This window comes from Momordica charantia, assembly GCF_013281855.1.
Source record: "Momordica charantia cultivar OHB3-1 chromosome 11 unlocalized genomic scaffold, Mcharantia_2.0 BLBB01000011.1, whole genome shotgun sequence".
Lineage (NCBI taxonomy): Eukaryota > Viridiplantae > Streptophyta > Magnoliopsida > Cucurbitales > Cucurbitaceae > Momordica > Momordica charantia.
Genome location: NW_028275159.1, coordinates 3,628,658 through 3,646,450, shown reverse-complemented (window position 1 = coordinate 3,646,450; position 17,793 = coordinate 3,628,658). Strand labels below are relative to the sequence as shown.

Sequence of the window (17,793 nt, the reverse complement as noted above, 5' to 3'; positions counted from 1 at the left end):
GTCCGCTTAAACAACCCAAACATGTGAACCAAAGAGAGTAAATATAGCAACAATTTAATAAAGGGAAAAAAGACAGAATCAGCAGAATGTTTTATGTCATCAGCATCTGTAAAGGTGGGGAGAATCAGTTTCTGAACCTATAGAATGTACAAATAGGAAGAAAAAGTAAAGTAGTCATTCATTTTCTATATCTATCCATTAGGTTTCAGCTATGAAGAATATTCCAAGTTCATGCTTTTAAAAGATGACAAAATCAAGACTGTCCAAAACAGCAACAAGATCTTTTATAAACATTGTGAATAAAATAATCAACTATCTGTTGGCTCTATTCTGATTTTGATGGCTTGGTTTTTCCATCTCAAACTTTTTTCCCTACCTATGACATACACAATATAGATATAAATTGAAAATAGTTGACAAATTCTAGCCCCTATGGATTGGTCTAACGAAGAAGAGGTAAACCTACATTGAAGTTTCAGGTTCGTGAGATTAGTCAGGGTGTCCAAATACTCAATTATCAAGAGAGAAACTCAACAACGTTTAACCACTACGAAATTTATCGGGTAGAGAAGAGCAAAAATGTGACTTGGCGTGAGAGGAACCAACAAGTTTTCATCGGAAAAGAACTCTCCTATGATCGTTTTTTGGAAGCTATAGTCTTTTTGGTTATTTATTGGTGTAAATGCTCCCCTTTTTCACAACTATAACTTTTCTTCCCTTCTGTGTGGCTGGAAAAGCTTTCTGTAATCCCATTCACGGGCCCTTTTGTAATTTCATATTATCAATGAAATTGTTTCATCGTTTAAAAAAAAAAAAAAAAAAAAAAAAAATCTATGAGGTCACAAGTTTTCCCAAGTTTTTTTTTTTGGTCCAAGTTTCTTCTCTTTGTGAGTTTCAGGAATATCCCCATCTACAAATCCAAGATCCACATCTATGAATTGAATTTGAAGGATCCAAACTATAGATCATCAAGGCAATCAGATGTTAGGATAAGCATTGTTGTTAATCAGAAGTTCAAAGCACAAATTTTACTGTTGTTATTTCTCCACAATATCCATAAGCCAGATCCAATCCACAGTATCATTAACAAGAGAGCAGTTGAATACAGCCTAAAGTGAATAGATAAGCATTGAACTGAACCTTCATAAAATCAAAAAGTTCCTAAACAAATGTAAGAGAGAAAATTGAACTTGGGAAAATGCTTTGAGAATAAAAAGGAAGAAAAATGGCATTTGAGATTCATTCATTCTACAGACATCACATCAATGGCTGTAGTCATTGTAAGCAACAAAAGCAAATCTCAAACACCTAATAATATTACTAACAGCCAAAAGTAACACTGGAGAATGAAGAAATCTAGAACAATAACCTGAATTCGTGAGCTGATGAGGAGATCCCAAGTTCTTCTGCTGCCCCATTTCTCCATTATCCTTCTCTTTTGTTCTCTCCTTCCTGCTTTATTGCTATATTCTCTGCCCATTTAAGCTCTGAAATCAATCTCCAGATTCGTTCTTCTTCCCCAGACCATCGTTCTCCCTCTCCTCCAGCAACTTCCCGGACTCCTCGTCGGCCTGAGCAGCCTTCTTCTGCGCCTCCTTCGCCTTCATAGCCTGCAATTTCGAGTGATTGTAGTAGGCGACGCCCATGAAAGCCAAGCCATAGCCGAACAAGTTGATTGGCGTGACAGTGTCCTTGATCACCGACCATGAGAATGCGATCAGGAGCCAGTCCTTGACGACGCCGGCGACATTCATGGTTAGGGCGGAGGTCTTGCCGACGAGCAAGAACACAGCTAGATTTAGGGCAAATGCGCAGAAGGAATTGGTGCCGAAGATGACAAAATTGAAATGGAAAGTGGATGTTGCCTTCAAAATTGGGTACTCGACGAAGATCCACGGTACTAACAAGAAAACGAAACAACAAGGCGCAACGTAATACAAAGAAGTGATGGGATTGAGCGAGATTCCTTTAGAGGTGAGCAAAATCTGGATCAGAACAAGCCGAGTGGCCTCGAATGCAACGGCGCCGAGTTGCAAAATCACACCCCAGGTATCAAATTTCGCTTCGCCATAAGCAGCAATCGCGACACCAAACGAAATCGACAGCATATTCACCATCGTCTCCGACTTGAATCCTTCCTTCTTCAGAAGAACACCGATCGAGTACACAGCGACCGGCATCAGAGCCTTCAGCATCTGGATGAACGAGACGGAGAGGTAAATGTAAGCTGAATTCGAAAGCCAGAGAGAGAGAGAATAGAGAGCCCCGATTGGGACGACTGAGGAGAGGTACAGATCTCTGGACATCGACACCGGTTCCACGAGCTTGAGGACGCGAATGAGGATGAAAGCGAGGGAGGCGCAGAAACCCATATGGATCATGGTGAGAGAAATCGGAAAAGGCCAATCGTACATCTTCTTGTCGAGGATGAACTTGTTGTAGACGATGACGGTGAAGCTGAGGAAGATCCAAATGGCGACATAGGTGTAGGAGAGGATGATCTTCTTCAGAACACTGTCGCTCAGCGAACCGCCTCTGCCCATTGTCGATTTGCCGGAAGAAGAACAAGAAATCGCCGGAAAATCAGAGAGAAGATGAAGAATTATCACCGGAGAAGATTCAGAGAAAGGGACTGAGCTCGATTTTAGTACAGATCGGTGAAGAAGACAGAGACAGAGAGAGAAATCTGGCAGAATAAATAAATTAAGAATTAATGGCGTAGGCGTACGAACATAGGGAGTCTGTAGTTCCAAAACTTGAACCATTGGGGTTGATTTTTTTTTCTTTTTTTTTTTTTGGGTTATAAAAATTTGGGGGTTTTTACTTTTTAGTTTTTATTTTTATTGGGGTTTGATATGGCAATAAAATAAAAGAAATTGTGGGGTCCTTAAAATGGGAAGACTCTGTCTTATTTTGTTGTCTTGTGTCCAATTTTTAAATCATTGGTGGACTCCCATGTTTGAATTTCAAATTTGAAATATTTTGTGCATTTTATTTATATGGAATAACAATTTTGTTTAAGGTAAATATAATTCAGTAACAAAAAATTTTTGTACCATCAAATATATGCTTTAATTAGTTGGATAATAGAAAAATTCTTAATTGGTCTAGGAGTTGGTACTAAAAAAAGGAATTTTGTTTATGTGTTTTAATTGTACCTCTAAAAAATCTTTATTTAATATTTACATTTGAAATTTTAATTTTTCATAGTTCTTCTTATAAATTTTTCAAAGGAAATAATATATTTAATATTACAAATTGGAGAAACTAGGGTAGGGAAATGAAATGGCTTGTATTTCAAAACTAGAGGAATTTTTTAGAGTTGAATTAAAGTTGTATTCGCTTGTTCTCTAAACCATGACAAAAGATTTGTGGACATGAAAATTGGGAACGTGTTATGGTTCTCAAAGTCAAAGGATTTTAATAGATGAATTGAAGTTTTTCTTTCTTTCTAAATATTCAATATAGTTTTAAAATGATATATTTTTTAAGATGATAGATAGTAAATATCGAACATTTAATTTGTTTAATAAATAACAATCCTAGTTGGTTACTGTTTAGGAATTAAAATTATATGGAACGATCAAAGAAAGAGAAATACAGATCCGTGAAGAAGTGTCAATAATCTATTAGAATTCTAGTCAAAATCAATACTAGATTAAACTCTCTATTAAGGAAATAATAATATTTAAGTGCTACTAGTCAAATTTAATTTTTCCTCGACACTAAAGTTTTAACCGGTGGGGATGGAAATAAGGAAGTATAATTTTTTTAATGAAAAGCCGTCAAATGTTTAGTCATCGTCGACGAGATATATATTGACTAATATGTAACCGAGTATTTTTAAAATAAAGGCCATCATATTTACAAAATTTCACTAATTTTGGTTCAACGGTTCAATTGTTTATATTTAAAAATGAACTACATTTTTTCCTAAATATAATTAATTAGATGTCAAAAGATTACAAGTTTCGAACGAAATTTTATGGTCAATGATATATTTTTTAACAGTCGAGTTGTATATCCTCTATTAAAATTAAAAAGCAATTTAATTGCATTAATTAGGAATCAGTTTTCTTACCGAGTCAAACATTAATAATTATAAAGGGGAAAAAGTAGTTTTTTTTCATTAATTCAATTGCTTAATATGCCTTTAATGATTGTGCTTTCAAAAAAAATAATATATATATATATATATATATAACATAACATTTACAAATTTAAGGAGAGATGATTCAAATTCATAACCTTTTGATTAGAGACAAATATCAATTAACGCTAAACTCATGTTAGTAATTATATTTTCAATTATGTTAATATTCTCAACTATAATAATAGTATAGCGAGTATTCAACATTATAATTAAAATACTAATTATAAAAAATTAAATAAAAGTAGACGGTAATTAATTATTTGAATTATCAATTACTATATTAAATTTATTAACCATGACTAAATTAGTAAAAATTATATGTCAACTTGAATATAACTTAATTGGTTAAATCATCGAGTCAAGAAAACAAAATGATTTAAATTATTTTCTCCACCTTATTAAATCACACCATTGTCAATATTTTTTTAATCATAAACTTGTAATAACTTTTATAAAGTTACATATTTACTTGTTTTAATAACTAAAGAAGCTACATATTTATTTAAAAAAGAAAAAGTTAAAACCATTTTATAAAACTTTATTTTAGAAGTAATCATTTATCTTCCATAAGTAAAGTGTTGCCTTTGCTTGCTGTATTAGCCAACAAACCAAATCCCTTTCCCCTCATGCCTTTTAAACTCAATCATGAATATTTTTCAATATTATACAAAATAGGATCTATTATTGATAAATATGCCAACAGTAACATAGTTCAATATATATATATATATATATATATATTACTTTTATGATTTAGTTGTCATGCAACAATTATATACTTTGAAACAAAATTTAAAAATGTGTATGTATTAATTTAATTCAATAAACTCAAAAAATTTGATTGATATTCTCACATTTTATAGGATCTATGTAGTGGAGTAGCTAACAACTTTATATTTTCGCGTACAGTCAACATACTATATCAACGTTTAAATAACAATATTTCCTTACCTGAACTTATTTAAAAAATATATAATTAAATTAACCTTATTTTAGTTCAACAAATAAGTAGGATGGAGATAGAAACATCTACCCAAAGAAAGTAATAAGTATTTTATATATTGAATTATATTTAGATTTACACTAAATTTATAATTAAACATTTAAAACGCACGCATATATATGGTTGTCCTAAAAAAAAGTTTAATAGGTATAAAATGAAATGGTCAATATAGCAGTATATTATTAAAGTTGGCAGTTGGATTTAATTATAAGCGTTAGGTTAAGTAATAAAGTCCTTTTAGTAAAAAAGAAGCAAAATAATGAAACACTTGAAAATACAAATTCGAAACAACATCACACGTTGTTGCCTTAGACAATGCTGTCGATCCTTAATTTACTGGCCATGTTGGAAGAGGACAAATAATATAGTTTAAAATATTATATTTATATATATATATTAATTTTAAATTCTTACAGTGAAATAACACCCAAACCGATAGTTAAAAAGAGAAAAAAGAGGTATAATTTCACTTAAAAAGGAAGCGTTTTTATGGATAGAAACTATTTGTCGTAAAAAATAAGAAATTATATATTAAAAATATTATTGATAATATATCAATTTAATTATTTATGTTAAAAATATCATTGAAGTAGTAAATTATATACTTTTTCTGGTGACACAAAATTGTCAGTATCATATATATTTTTTGTTATGAATCCAGAGTGGGGTTGAATCATAATTGAATGAAAATTCAGACAACATTCTTTTAATAATTGTTACGTGCCATTATTTTTAAAATATAGAAGTTAATATCTATGTAGCATGATTAAATTCTGCTATTTCTCATTAATTATATTAATACTATGTTTTCAAATTTCCCTGACATCTAGCGTTTGTAGTCCAACGGTTAGGATAATTGCCTTCCAAGCAATAGACCCGGGTTCGACTCCCGGCAAACGCACTTTTTAATTTCTTTTCCCTTTTCTTTTTTAAAATGTAATTTAACTGCCGCTTTACTGTGTACAATATGTATTATTATTTTTTAAGTTTAATTCAGCAAATAATTGAAATTCAGATGACAATTGGATAAAAGGCTTCAAATAATAATAATAATAATAAAAGAAAGAAAAAATAAAAAGGTATGGAATGACCTTTAGTATCAAACATCTTCCAGCTAATTTTTGTAGACCGTCAGAAACTTTCTCTTATTAGGTTGTCGTATTTGTGAATAGCCTCTTGTCGGTCTCTTTTCTCGACTTATTACATATATTATGGGGTTCTCATATTTCGTCTCGTTATTCCTTCTTAATTTCTTGGACTTTTGCTTTGTTGAATCCCGAAGAAAATAAAAAGAAAAATGTGTGAGAATTAGTAACTATTATAATTAACCTATATTTGTAAAATTTTAATATATATAATGAAAATTCTTTAATACAAACTTGTAAATTATAAAACATTTTACAAACTTTAGTTGGTGTAATAGCTGAAATTTTGATTATAAAATATTTTACATAACTTTAGTTAGTGTAATAGCTAAAATTTTGATCAAAATAAATGGAAATAAAAGTGAAAATAAATAGATCAAAATGATCCTTTTTAAAAATGTACAAACCAAAAAGTAATGTTTAAAGAGTAAAAAAACTAAAATTAACTAAATGTGAAAATATAGGAATTAAAATAGAAGTAAAACAATCAAAATAAACTAAAATTGAAAATATATGGGAAATAATATTTAAACCTTATTTATATTTGATGGTTAATTTCAATTTAAAAATTATTATCTCTAAAAGTTCCAAAGTCAATTAAATTTTTGAAAAATATCTGTAACTAAATAATAACCATTTTATTGTATTACATATTTGTCAAATTTCAACAATAAGCTCGTGTCTAAGAAAGATTTCACGTGGTTTCAAATTAAAGTATCTTATTCAAATTACCAAAGCGAATATCGTTTAACGGTACTTGACATATTCCTCTTAAAAGGTTGTGAGTTCGAATACCCTCCCACATGTTGTAATAAAAAAATATTTTGTACTAATTAATATATATATTTATTTGAAATAGGCAATTAAGTATCTTGAGACCAATCGATCACAAATAATGTATAAGAATTAAAACAATAATTTAACTATTTTTTTTTTTAGTAGAAGGGATAATTTAACCAAATTAATGTTATAAAATTTGTAAAAACTATAACTAAAAAATGGAAGGCATCAATGTTCTTCTGATTTGTGACTGCCTCGAACAGATATTTTTGGTAGTCTAATCCATTTGACAGCCAACCGTTCGGAATTTCAATGGCGTTTTCAGCTTTCTCGGCATCGGCAGGTTGCTTCAATTCCACTACAGTAAAAGGTAACGTTCTCATTCTTGAGAAAAATTCTCGTAGTGAACTTTAAAAACAATCTGCAATTTCTCAGTATTCTCATTTGGCAATCGAATTCCGCAGCAATTGGAGGTTGTAGCAACCATAAGCTCAACCTGATTGACAACGGTCTCCACTATTCTCCAGCTGCTCGATTCCCTCACCTGAATGGCAAGGTTCTGCTTCTCCTGTTTTGATTTTTTTGTTTTCCGATTACTCAGAAATGAAGCGGAATATATATTTGTAATCTCCGGATAATTATTTGAAATGTTGTTATTGATGGAAACTGAAAATGCTCGATCAAATAGGCTGCGAAGAATGATCGGAACACAAAACCTAATAGCATGATTTGTGGCGATTGTGATGGCAATGGTAAGCCGATTTCTAAGTTGCTGCGAATGATATAGGTTTTGCGAACGCTGAATTTCTTTTAATATATGTAATTTGAATTAAACAGGTGCTGTTCTTTGCTCACAATGCAAAGGAAGTGGAGTAAATCCTGCCGACGTATTCAATGGTCAGTTCAAAGCCGGCGAATCTTGCTGGCTATGCGGGTAATTTGCTCCCTTCTGTTCATCAGTAGCTCAATCTTTTTAGTTCAACTATTTAATTCAGCATCCAAATTACAACTGCAGAAGAAATGGATAAGTTCTTTTAACTTGCAATTAACTGATATCCTGAGCTGCTTCTGTTTTTCTCATATTATTTTCCTTGAAAATGTGAATTCTACATATGTCTGTGCTACTGCTGCCCCAGAAGATCTTCTTCTGATCAATGGCTTTTGTGATGCAGTGGGAAAAAGGATATGCTGTGCGGGAATTGCAATGGAGCTGGCTTCATTGGAGGTTTCCTCAGCACTTATGATCAATAGAATTATATATTTTTCATGACTGATACTCAATTATTTCTACTAATTTATATACTGTTGCTGAACAACACTTCTCTTAGAGTATTGTTAGTTGTGTATATGCTTGTACATATATATATTTTGAATCTGTATTTACCAAGTTTCTGACAGTTTGTTTTGACAATATTTTATATAAGATTTGGCACAGTTGTGCAATTTTAAGCTCAGGAGATCATACTCTGATCAAATCAGTTTTCCATCTTATACTTCTAGCTTATTAATTGCTAAATGCCTCACAAGTTACAATGTTGAACATTAGCTTTCCATATTTTCTGCAAGCATGCTCTGTCCTACATCTTGGATGCTAATAGCTCTTCATGAATTGACTCATCTGCTTTTGAAGCAAGCGGGTAGCCTCGGATTCAGGATGGAATACGTGAAATACATGCGACTCGTCTGCAGCTTCCAGCAACTTAACCTCCTTTACTTTCATTTGCTGCAAAAATTTTGCATACAATACTCCCCTTTCCTTCAAAAAATCCAAGCCAGCCACAAAAACCGCCACACCAGGAAACTGACTCCATTCTTCTTCAGTCACTTGTGCATTCTCGAAGTTACATCCGAAGTAATCGCGGTTTCTGCCTTCTGGTATGCTCAATCGCCAGAACATATCGTTCATTTCGACATGTCCTTCTGCCCCTTCAGCTTTCTCTTTCTCAGTTCTCTCTTCACTCCCAAAATAAGGATGGATTAGCAGCAATCCTTTGATGGTCATGTTGGAAATGTTGCTCTTGATGGTTTTGATTGCAACATTGTGGACAATGTTCCCGCCAGCACTGTCCCCGGAAAGGAAGACGTGGGAAAGATCAGCTTGCTGCAACCATGGCTCAGAACTCGCTTGATGACCGAGCCATTCAAGTGCGCTGTAGCAATCTTCATAAGCTGCAGGAAGCCGATTCTCCGGTGCCAGCCGATAGTCGACGGACAGGATAACAGACTGAGATGCAGCAGCCAAGTCTCCAAGAAAGTGATGATAGCCAATCCAAGTAGTTGAGCCAATGCAAAAGCCACCACCATGAAAGTAAACTACCACAGGAAGTCTTCCTGCAGCATCAGCAGCAGCATCAGGAAGAAACAACCTTCCAGTAACTGCCTTTCTCGGGTCGATAACGACGTCCTTGAACTTGAAATTCTTAGATGATTGGGTAGCCATTGATGCAACAACATCAGGGATCAAGCGACGAACCGTTCCATCAGAGTATACTTTGAGGTAACCCGGTGCTTCTCCTATCAATGCCATTTGTGCTTGAAATAGTTGGGAGTAATACTATTCGAAACTGAAAAAATGGCGAACTCTTCTAGATGTGAAGTTCTTGTGGGAGAGGTTTGTAAGGTTTTTTATAAAGGCGAGTTCATTCATAAAAACAAAATGTTAAGTGGGTTGGTCATGCAAATTGCAAAGGAGATTGATTAGATGTTGTCGTTTGGAATTAGGTGAAAGATTTTATTTTTCAGGTGGCCAGAGGGTTTTGGAAGGAGATAGTTTGGCCCAAAACTGAAATTAAGCAGAGAAAAAAAAATCCCAAAACTGAAATTAAACAAAATAAAAATAAAAAGAATAAACATCTCCCAAAACTGAAATTAAGCAAAAATAAAAAGAATAAACATCTCCCAAAACTGAAATTAAGCAAAATAAAAAGAATAAACATCTCCCAAAACGGAAATTAAGTAAAATAAAAATAAAAAGAATAAACGCGCCAGGTAGGGGTCGAACCTACGACTTTCTGCTTAGGAAACAGACGCTCTATCCACTGAGCTACAGGCGCTTGTTGATTTAATATGCCCATCAAATTATTAATATACGTTATCACTTGGGAACAATTGGACCAGAAAAATTAGATTATTAATATTTAATTCACGTTAATTTCTTTATTCCATTATATACATATATAATATTACATTACAAATATAGGGATTGGTATGTCTGCACTTAATGAATGTCTGTCAGATTTTTCTTTTTGTATGTATGTAATTTTATCATGACAAAATAACTATAGAAGAATATTTAAACATTTACATGCACCCATCTATATTGTTTGAAAAAAAAGAAAATATTTTTTTCTATATTTTTTTCTCTCTTTAAACTTAATGGTGATTAAAAAAGATGAAGGCTAACAATTAGCACCCAAACATACTTCAACATAATCACAATTCTAAAAATAACTTTGAATAAAGAAACAAAAACTATTTTCAAAATAGTTTTCCTTCCTGACCTTACCATACTTCATCTATTTGGTTGCAATTAAAACTTCCCCAAAACATAACAAAAAGATGAATTTATACCAACATCCCTCTCCTCTCCAAATTAGAAATTTTTGGAGGAAAAAAATATATCGAGTAGATTTTGGCCTATTTGAAGGAAAATTAACAATAAGATCATTTAAAGAAGAAAAGATCACAAACATAATGAGAATGAAAGAGTGAAATCCACAAACAAAATGCAGTTCATTCACTTCAACAAAACTATAGAAGGAAAATTAACAATTAAAACTGCATAATAATATGGTAATTCTATACAAACCCACAATTCTATCATTCATTTTTGCCAACATAAAATGCTCATCTTTTCATCTCCCTGTGATGTTCTCGCTGTTCAGAGCCACGAGAACACATCTATGGTTGAGCTTCCACCCCTGATCTCCTTCAGAACGTTCAGCGCCGATAACGTCAGCTTCATGTACATGCTCTCCATGTACTCGATCTCTGCAAGATCTTCAGGAATGTTCAGCACATTTTCTTTACTCTCCGTTGCAGCCTTTTCCTCCGCCTCCGAGCAGCCCCTTTCTTCCACATTGATCACTTCAGCGGGGAATGATGGGTCTTTCTTGAAGAAGAGAAGATCAAGCATCATTTCACACTCTTTCAATAGCTTGTCGAGCACGTCGGTTGAGTAGAACGGTTGGTGTAACACCTTCTTGATGAAAGGCACGCGGATGAGCTCGCCACTTCGCTTATCGTACTTCTTTAGAATCTTCGCCAGTCCTGTGCTCGGTATGTGTTAAATGAGATTTAGCTAATAGAGAAGCTTTAGAATGAATATTGAGTCAGAAGACAAATAACATTTGAAGATGGCAATGGCAAACTATTCAAGTGCCACTGAATTCATTGATAGAAACCTATAAAATCTGTAACTCCAAACTCGAACCTTCTGCCTTCATGGTGCGAACGGGCGAGGCAAGTACTCATTCTTTTCGATTCGGTTTTCAGAACGTTTTAGGGATGTCCGTCATCACTACTTAAGGTGGTTTTGATGCAAAAACGTCATATTCTCGATGAGAGCCCTTCGTGCATAAGCCCAAAGGGTGACCCTAGTAATAAGGACTTCGGATATTTGAAGATACCCTGGTAGAAAACTTTACAATTTGTAACTCGAGTTGACCTATGAGGAGTTGGTCACAAGCACAATCCAAGGAGCGACCCTAGTAATAAGGACTTGGGATCTTTGGAGATACTTGGTTAGAAAACTTTACTGTTTGTAACTCGAGCGGGCCTAGGAGGAGTTGCTCACGCGCATAATGCAAGGAGTGAGCCGATAGCTTAGCTGTTTAATTTCCGGTGTCAAACTATAAATTGTAAAAGTCAGCATGAATTAAGGATATGACTATGATAACTTTATAATTAGCATCCAATATTTTAAATGTCTTAACATCAGGATGACTGCCAACATACATATATTCTAGAGGCATTTGCACAAGAAAAGGCAATTTCATTACAGAAAAAAGAAAGCTTCACCAACCTGTGTAATTAAGGGCACTGTAATTCTCTAACAAAACCATCTCTCCATGAAAGTCCACAATGTCTCTCCCTACTTTCATCAGCATTTCGTCCGAATCTTCGATCTCCGCTATCCTCTCCTGCAATAACTGCATTCCCACAGACATCTCATCACGGATACAAATGCTTATGTTTGCCTTTTCTATGTCTTAAAGGGAAATGAGTAACAGTCTACTACTACCAGTAATAGAACAACCTAAGAAGCATGAATATCGACAAATATGACACAAATACGAACACGGTGGTACGTCATTTTCTAAAAATCCAGGCTGCATAAGTTTATACATTTTCATACTTCAAAAAAAAAAGTTTGATGTATTCTGCTCAATTTATTATTTTGTCCTACATGCTACTTTTTATGTCTGTTCCTTATGGTTAAAAAGTATTCGTTCGTGCCTATAATAAGTGTCGATTCACTTTGTAAAACTAGTACGTGACACACATCTATTGAACTAACAAGTATACCATACGTGTCCAATAAGCGTCCAACCTGGACGCGTTACAAAAATTGAAGCGTCCATACTTTGAAAATTCAAATATTTCAAGACTTGCATTATAAACTGCAAGTTTCTAAACCAACAACATAAACAAAAGCTAGAGACAAATCTATACTGTAAAAAAGCAGCATTGGTTTCATCAAGTTCAAGGGAGAAAAGTATGATTTGATAGATATCAACAACACATATTCAAGTCACAAAGATGGAAACAAAATCCCAAATCACTCCAGAAGTGCAGGGCAATTCAAACACACTTTAACTAATTGATATTTTCATCCTCAAACCCAAGCTGAACTTCAGAATCCACACCTCAGGATCATATGAACTTCCAAACATTTTTCTTCACCAAATATCAAATTTCACAGCAAGACGTATCCAAACCATAAGTGGAACTGATGAGAGAGAGATAGACGAAATCAATAGTAAAACCAAAAAGTTAGTGAATTACCTTCCACTTGATAACATAATACTCCTCCTTGCCTTCAAAGAAGTGGTTGAACTTGGCCAATTCTTCCTCCAGCAGATTCAAAAAGATTTCCATGGATGCTTCTCCATCCAACTTTCGGCGCTTGCGCTCAGGTGGGCCTTCAGCATCTCTATCAGGGTACATCAGCTTCAGTTGCTTCTTCAATTTCTTATAGGAAATGAACTCATCCCGCCATTCGGGCAGAGTGGATTCAATCAAAATGCACAGAATCTTCCAGAACTTCATAATTGGCCCAAATTACAGAGGAAAGCAAAGGGGGGATTATGTTTATATACACAACAATCGAAAGAAAACGTGAGTGCAATTGCATAGAGAAAATGGGGAATCAAAATGGGAATATGCGATTTTACGATGAAAATGAGAAGGGGGTTAAGGAGAAAAGAGAGAATGGAGGAAACGAGGGGAATTAACAAGAGCATATTATCCTCTGCCGAATCCTGTGGGAATTGAAACAGCATATTACCAAAAGAATTCCCACTTGGGGCTTAAAAAACCATACAAATTACAAACACAACAAAGAGACAAATACGTAAATACAAAAGAGGTCAATTGCAGAAGATCGGAACTCCCCACGGCCATGGCTTCCGCCTTCCTTAAATCCTACAATACGCTTTTTTCTTCTGCACAAGCTGCCAATGAAACTTACCCAATCTCTGGTAATGCCTGTGGAAGCCTTTAATATGATTTTGAGAAACGTTTTCATTTAAGATTGAAATTTGAACTGGCATTTTAAATTTATTTTAAAGGTGATGTGTCAAAAATAATTATAAGAAAAAAGAAATTATTTTTATAATAAAATTTAAGATGACGTGGCATTACATTTCTCTCTCCAGTATCTCCTCACCTCCTCTGCGTCGCGACCCCCTCTCTCATATTTTATTCATTTTATCGATCAGCTTCCCTTTTTTTTCCCTTCTTTGCTGATCACCCATACATATTTGACCGTTTTTTTTTTATTTTCTAAAAAATATAAAAAAAAATAATTTCTTTTTTTATATTTCTCTCTCAAACTTGTCAACAATATAATAGTGATCACCAAAGAGGAAGGTTAATCAATAGGATAGGTACTAAATTTGGCTTGACCAAATTTGAGAAAAATTAAATTTAGAGGAAGAAGAGAGGCCGCGGCAATGGTCAACACCAATAATAGCTTAATGAGTGCACCAACTAAAATTGACAATAGTTTTAAATCATGATTAAAAAAATCCCATATTTAAAAATTAAAATGGAAAATAACTGCACGTTACCAATCCCCAAAGGCCAAAAGAGAATAGCAAACTCATTTGATATAATGAGATGAGTTTTGTGCTAACCCATTCCAGAGTTCTTATATTTACCTTTATAAGAAGCATCTCAAAATCAAAACAGGGATGTCCACGTCACTGGCCCAATTGAGGATGACTCAATCATACTCTATCAGAAAATTTCCTATACTAGGCTAGTATAGATACTATTATCATTTATTATATGTCATGTCAGTAACATTTGAAAATAATATACAGCTCACCCGCACCAAAGAATTATTTATTCTTTAAATAAGTGAACAAAGATCAGTATCATTTGAAAATGATGCAAATGATGTACAATCCACCAGCATCAAAGAATTATTTATAAATGAGCGAACAAAGAGAGTACCAACAAAGTATCTATATATTGGTAGTACCAGAAATTTGTCCATACTCCCCTCGATGATAATTTGACACGTCATGAAGTGATATATTATTTTATTTTTATAGACATACCCTTCTTAAACATGCCCAAAGTATGAAAAAATTTTGGTACTACCACAGTATTAGAAATTTCCCTCTACCCTACCCGTGAGAGCATTCAATTCAGTTTCCATCATATCTAAGCCAACGCCAATACTAGTTTGGAAACAGAATTTTTTTCTACACGAGAAAAGGAAATTCAAACCTACAATTTATAAAGAGAGACAGAGAGAAAATTTTAAGTACTATGCTAGTATAATTTTATATTAGCAAAATTTAAGACTGGTGTGAAATTCTTGAAATATAATAATATATCATGAAAGGAGAATATACTACCATAGTGTTGGAAATTATCTTGAGAGAGATACCAATGTCAAACGAATTGAGCTATGTTTAAATCGATCATTTTAAACTGCAGTAACCCTCTAAAAAATCTGCTCAAATTCAGAGCAATAACAAAAATCAATGGTACTGAGCATAGTAATAATAGTTTTACCATACAAGAATACTACTCCAAACCACTAATCCTTGGTTCTCAACTGCCATTATACGTGATAATCCCACACCCACCCCATTCTATGGGAAACAAATAATATAGTCTGTATTCTCAAACTTTCTACCCGCATGCAATTCTTAATCCAAATCCAAACAATCCCTTGAACTTTTTTTTTTTCCACAACTTTGTGTTCTAACTTACAAACCGAACAGGGTCCCATGAAGAATAATATTGCACCAAATAGAATAGAAAGTACAGTAAACTTATCAATCGCCATGATTACACAGCTGAAGCTCTGGCGTTGATGTGCATGATTGAGAGGAGAAGCAACCGTTTCATTAATCAAAACTCAGTGGGAGGCTTCAACCTTATCAGCCTCTTGATCCTATCTTTTTCCGTGTTCTCCAAGATGCCCTTCACACACATGAACATGTCAGAAAGATTGAAGATGTGAGAAGCTAACCGCTCCATCAAATTCAATAACATAATAGAACAAGCAATAAATTTATCTGTCTAAGAGTACTAAGCCAAAGGAATATTATTAGAGCTGAAATACAATTATTATGGATTACAGATATCTTAGTCTGAAACTCCTTTAATTCTTTAGCCTATGAGATGTACGTTTCTATGATGAAATGTTAGTTTTTATAAGTTCTAAAATAGGACAGATGTAGTCGATATGCAATATTGGATATTCTTTTGCAATTATGAGATGCCCCAAAATTTCTACTCTGAGAGACATTTTGCAAAGCGTTTTCTTAAATTAAAGTTCTAACAGGTGTACATCTATCACTATATCTAGATGGATTTTGAGCCTTTAGCCCCATGAGATCAGTCAGTTCAACCATGAAACCTACAAGAAAGATTCTGATCTGAGTGAGGGGAAAACGAAATAACATACCGTCCAGACGATCTCATCGAGACATAAACAAATCTTTCCATATTTGTCAAGAAACAAACGCTCAGTTGGAGCTTTCCCACAGGCATCCTTTATCGATGATGTTATCACAAAGATGACTTCTGCCACTTAAAGAAGAGAAAATGACATTAATGCAGAGGAAAATAACATAAAGATCAAGTTTATTTTTTGAGTTCAACAAAGGAAGGATTTCAACCTCCACCTATAAGTAAGTAATGTCTTGACCAATTGAGGAAAGTTCATGTTAAACCAAAAAATACAAAACAAACATTATAAATTTCATTATCGGGAGGGAGAAAAAGGATTTAGTCAAAAAGAAAGTGGACTTGACTTACAAGCTAATTCATCGTACTCGTCCTTCCCAACAACATAAACTGCAACATCGCCAAGCACGGTGTAAACTATGTATACAGATCTGTTATAGAAAGTCAACTAAGTCAAATAAACTTCATCTATTTCCGCCATGCGCATTTGAAAATGTTAAAAGTCAAGTTCTTATATTTCAGAATGAGATCAAAATACTAAGAATGAAGTCAATTGAAGAGGAAGCATCATTGTCCTTTGATTTTCTCCTTTTCACCCTAGGGTGGTGGAGAGCAAAAATCAGTACCTCACATACAGAGTATGAAGGAGGAACCATTGAAATTGAAACTCTTCTCATTTTTTTCGAAGACTACTTTTTATTTATAATAAACCACAGTGAAACGTTCATAATTGCTTCTGAAAAACTGATCGGAAGATTCCACTCACTTGTGTGAAGCAACATATAGCTCTTCATTTTTAGCACCTTTGAGATTATCAGCCCCCAATTTCACTAAAAAGGATCGCCAATGCAATCGCTCCTCCGCTGGAACTCCATGAAACCTAATAAAGAAACAAAAATCACGATCAACCGTTCGATGACCAGGAATTCCTAACGAATTGAACTCTAAGTTAAATCCAAGTAATAGTAGAATCCAGATACTACTATCCGCCTAATCCAGCATCCTTCCCTCTACATTTCACTCCTCAACACTATGATTCTCAAACCAGTTCAATCCAAAAGGGAGCATATCTGAAGCTATTCGCGCATTTCATACAATATCATCAAAACAATCAGCAGAAAAACTAAAACAAATTGATCAATTACAGAACGAAACGATTAAATTCACACTTTCTCGCTAACACGCATCAGAAACATAAAAATTCAGTGAAAAGAATGTTCAGTCGGTCGAGCAAGACAACGTAAGGGAGAAGAAAAAGGTACCGTTCGACGAGAATGTTGCCGACGGAGTTGGCGATCAGCACGGCAAGCAACATTCCGATTCTTTCGTCGTCTACTTTCTTCTGTCGGATCGGGTTTTCTGAAGGAATGAATCTCGTGATTCGATGCCTGGAAATTTTTTCCCTGGAAATAAATCATACGATCCCAGTCTCTCAATTTCGCACCATTTTTTTCCTTCACGGTTTGTTTGGAAACGCAGCTAGCGGAACCTAATTCGATAATTATGATAGTGTATCCACGTCTGGGTCGATGTAATCCAGTCTATGTCTAGCAAAAGTG

General features: G+C 34.0%; 5 protein-coding genes and 2 non-coding genes across 7 annotated transcripts; 2 read left to right on the top strand and 5 right to left on the bottom strand.

Annotated features, from left to right (window-relative positions):
* Window positions 1-1,115: 1,115 nt before the first annotated feature.
* LOC111011518 (putative sugar phosphate/phosphate translocator At5g25400) lies at window positions 1,116-2,770 on the bottom strand. The gene has a single exon (XM_022285317.2). It carries the CDS (start codon window positions 2,763-2,765, stop codon window positions 1,494-1,496), a length of 1,272 nt encoding a protein of 423 aa, XP_022141009.1. The 5' UTR covers window positions 2,766-2,770; the 3' UTR covers window positions 1,116-1,493.
* Window positions 2,771-5,985: 3,215 nt separating this feature from the next.
* On the top strand, window positions 5,986-6,057 carry TRNAG-UCC (transfer RNA glycine (anticodon UCC)). The gene has a single exon. It is a non-coding gene; the product is annotated as a tRNA-Gly (tRNA).
* Window positions 6,058-7,292: 1,235 nt separating this feature from the next.
* On the top strand, window positions 7,293-8,535 carry LOC111016947 (protein BUNDLE SHEATH DEFECTIVE 2, chloroplastic). Its single transcript, XM_022292585.2, has 5 exons — window positions 7,293-7,451; window positions 7,546-7,637; window positions 7,770-7,833; window positions 7,919-8,015; window positions 8,254-8,535. Exons 1-5 carry the CDS (start codon window positions 7,394-7,396, stop codon window positions 8,330-8,332), a joined length of 390 nt encoding a protein of 129 aa, XP_022148277.1. The 5' UTR covers window positions 7,293-7,393; the 3' UTR covers window positions 8,333-8,535.
* A 137-nt stretch (window positions 8,536-8,672) lies between these two features.
* Window positions 8,673-9,608, bottom strand: LOC111016870 (putative carboxylesterase 17). The gene has a single exon (XM_022292462.2). It carries the CDS (start codon window positions 9,606-9,608, stop codon window positions 8,673-8,675), a length of 936 nt encoding a protein of 311 aa, XP_022148154.1.
* Window positions 9,609-10,061: 453 nt separating this feature from the next.
* TRNAR-CCU (transfer RNA arginine (anticodon CCU)) lies at window positions 10,062-10,134 on the bottom strand. Its single transcript has one exon. It is a non-coding gene; the product is annotated as a tRNA-Arg (tRNA).
* A 655-nt stretch (window positions 10,135-10,789) lies between these two features.
* LOC111006495 (SPX domain-containing protein 2) lies at window positions 10,790-15,125 on the bottom strand. Its single transcript, XM_022278473.2, has 3 exons — window positions 13,088-15,125; window positions 12,105-12,231; window positions 10,790-11,350 (listed from the first exon to the last, which is right to left on the bottom strand). The coding sequence occupies exons 1-3, from the start codon at window positions 13,349-13,351 to the stop codon at window positions 10,962-10,964; spliced, it is 780 nt and encodes a 259-aa protein (XP_022134165.1). The 5' UTR covers window positions 13,352-15,125; the 3' UTR covers window positions 10,790-10,961.
* A 153-nt stretch (window positions 15,126-15,278) lies between these two features.
* LOC111006502 (SNARE-like superfamily protein) lies at window positions 15,279-17,733 on the bottom strand. Its single transcript, XM_022278485.2, has 5 exons — window positions 17,497-17,733; window positions 17,001-17,114; window positions 16,586-16,665; window positions 16,233-16,357; window positions 15,279-15,745 (listed from the first exon to the last, which is right to left on the bottom strand). The coding sequence occupies exons 1-5, from the start codon at window positions 17,547-17,549 to the stop codon at window positions 15,674-15,676; spliced, it is 444 nt and encodes a 147-aa protein (XP_022134177.1). The 5' UTR covers window positions 17,550-17,733; the 3' UTR covers window positions 15,279-15,673.
* Window positions 17,734-17,793: the final 60 nt, after the last annotated feature.

Bases quoted from the DNA above. Each gene is read 5' to 3' on its own strand.
- LOC111006502 (XM_022278485.2), bottom strand. From the start codon at position 17,549: ATGTTGCTTGCCGTGCTGATCGCCAACTCCGTCGGCAACATTCTCGTC. The intron at 17,115-17,496 runs GTACCTTTTTCT...TTTCTTTATTAG, and splicing joins GGCAACATTCTCGTCGAACG to GTTTCATGGAGTTCCAGCGG. The intron at 15,746-16,232 runs GTATGTTATTTC...ATGTGTGTGAAG, and splicing joins TCGATGAGATCGTCTGGACG to GGCATCTTGGAGAACACGGA.
- LOC111006495 (XM_022278473.2), bottom strand. From the start codon at position 13,351: ATGAAGTTCTGGAAGATTCTGTGCATTTTGATTGAATCCACTCTGCCC. The intron at 12,232-13,087 runs GTAATTCACTAA...GTGGGAATGCAG, and splicing joins ATTATGTTATCAAGTGGAAG to TTATTGCAGGAGAGGATAGC. The intron at 11,351-12,104 runs GTTGGTGAAGCT...TACCGAGCACAG, and splicing joins CAGTGCCCTTAATTACACAG to GACTGGCGAAGATTCTAAAG.
- LOC111016870 (XM_022292462.2), bottom strand. From the start codon at position 9,608: ATGGCATTGATAGGAGAAGCACCGGGTTACCTCAAAGTATACTCTGAT.
- LOC111011518 (XM_022285317.2), bottom strand. From the start codon at position 2,765: ATGGTTCAAGTTTTGGAACTACAGACTCCCTATGTTCGTACGCCTACG.
- LOC111016947 (XM_022292585.2), top strand. From the start codon at position 7,394: ATGGCGTTTTCAGCTTTCTCGGCATCGGCAGGTTGCTTCAATTCCACT. The intron at 7,834-7,918 runs GTAAGCCGATTT...TGAATTAAACAG, and splicing joins TGGCGATTGTGATGGCAATG to GTGCTGTTCTTTGCTCACAA. The intron at 8,016-8,253 runs GTAATTTGCTCC...TTTGTGATGCAG, and splicing joins GAATCTTGCTGGCTATGCGG to TGGGAAAAAGGATATGCTGT.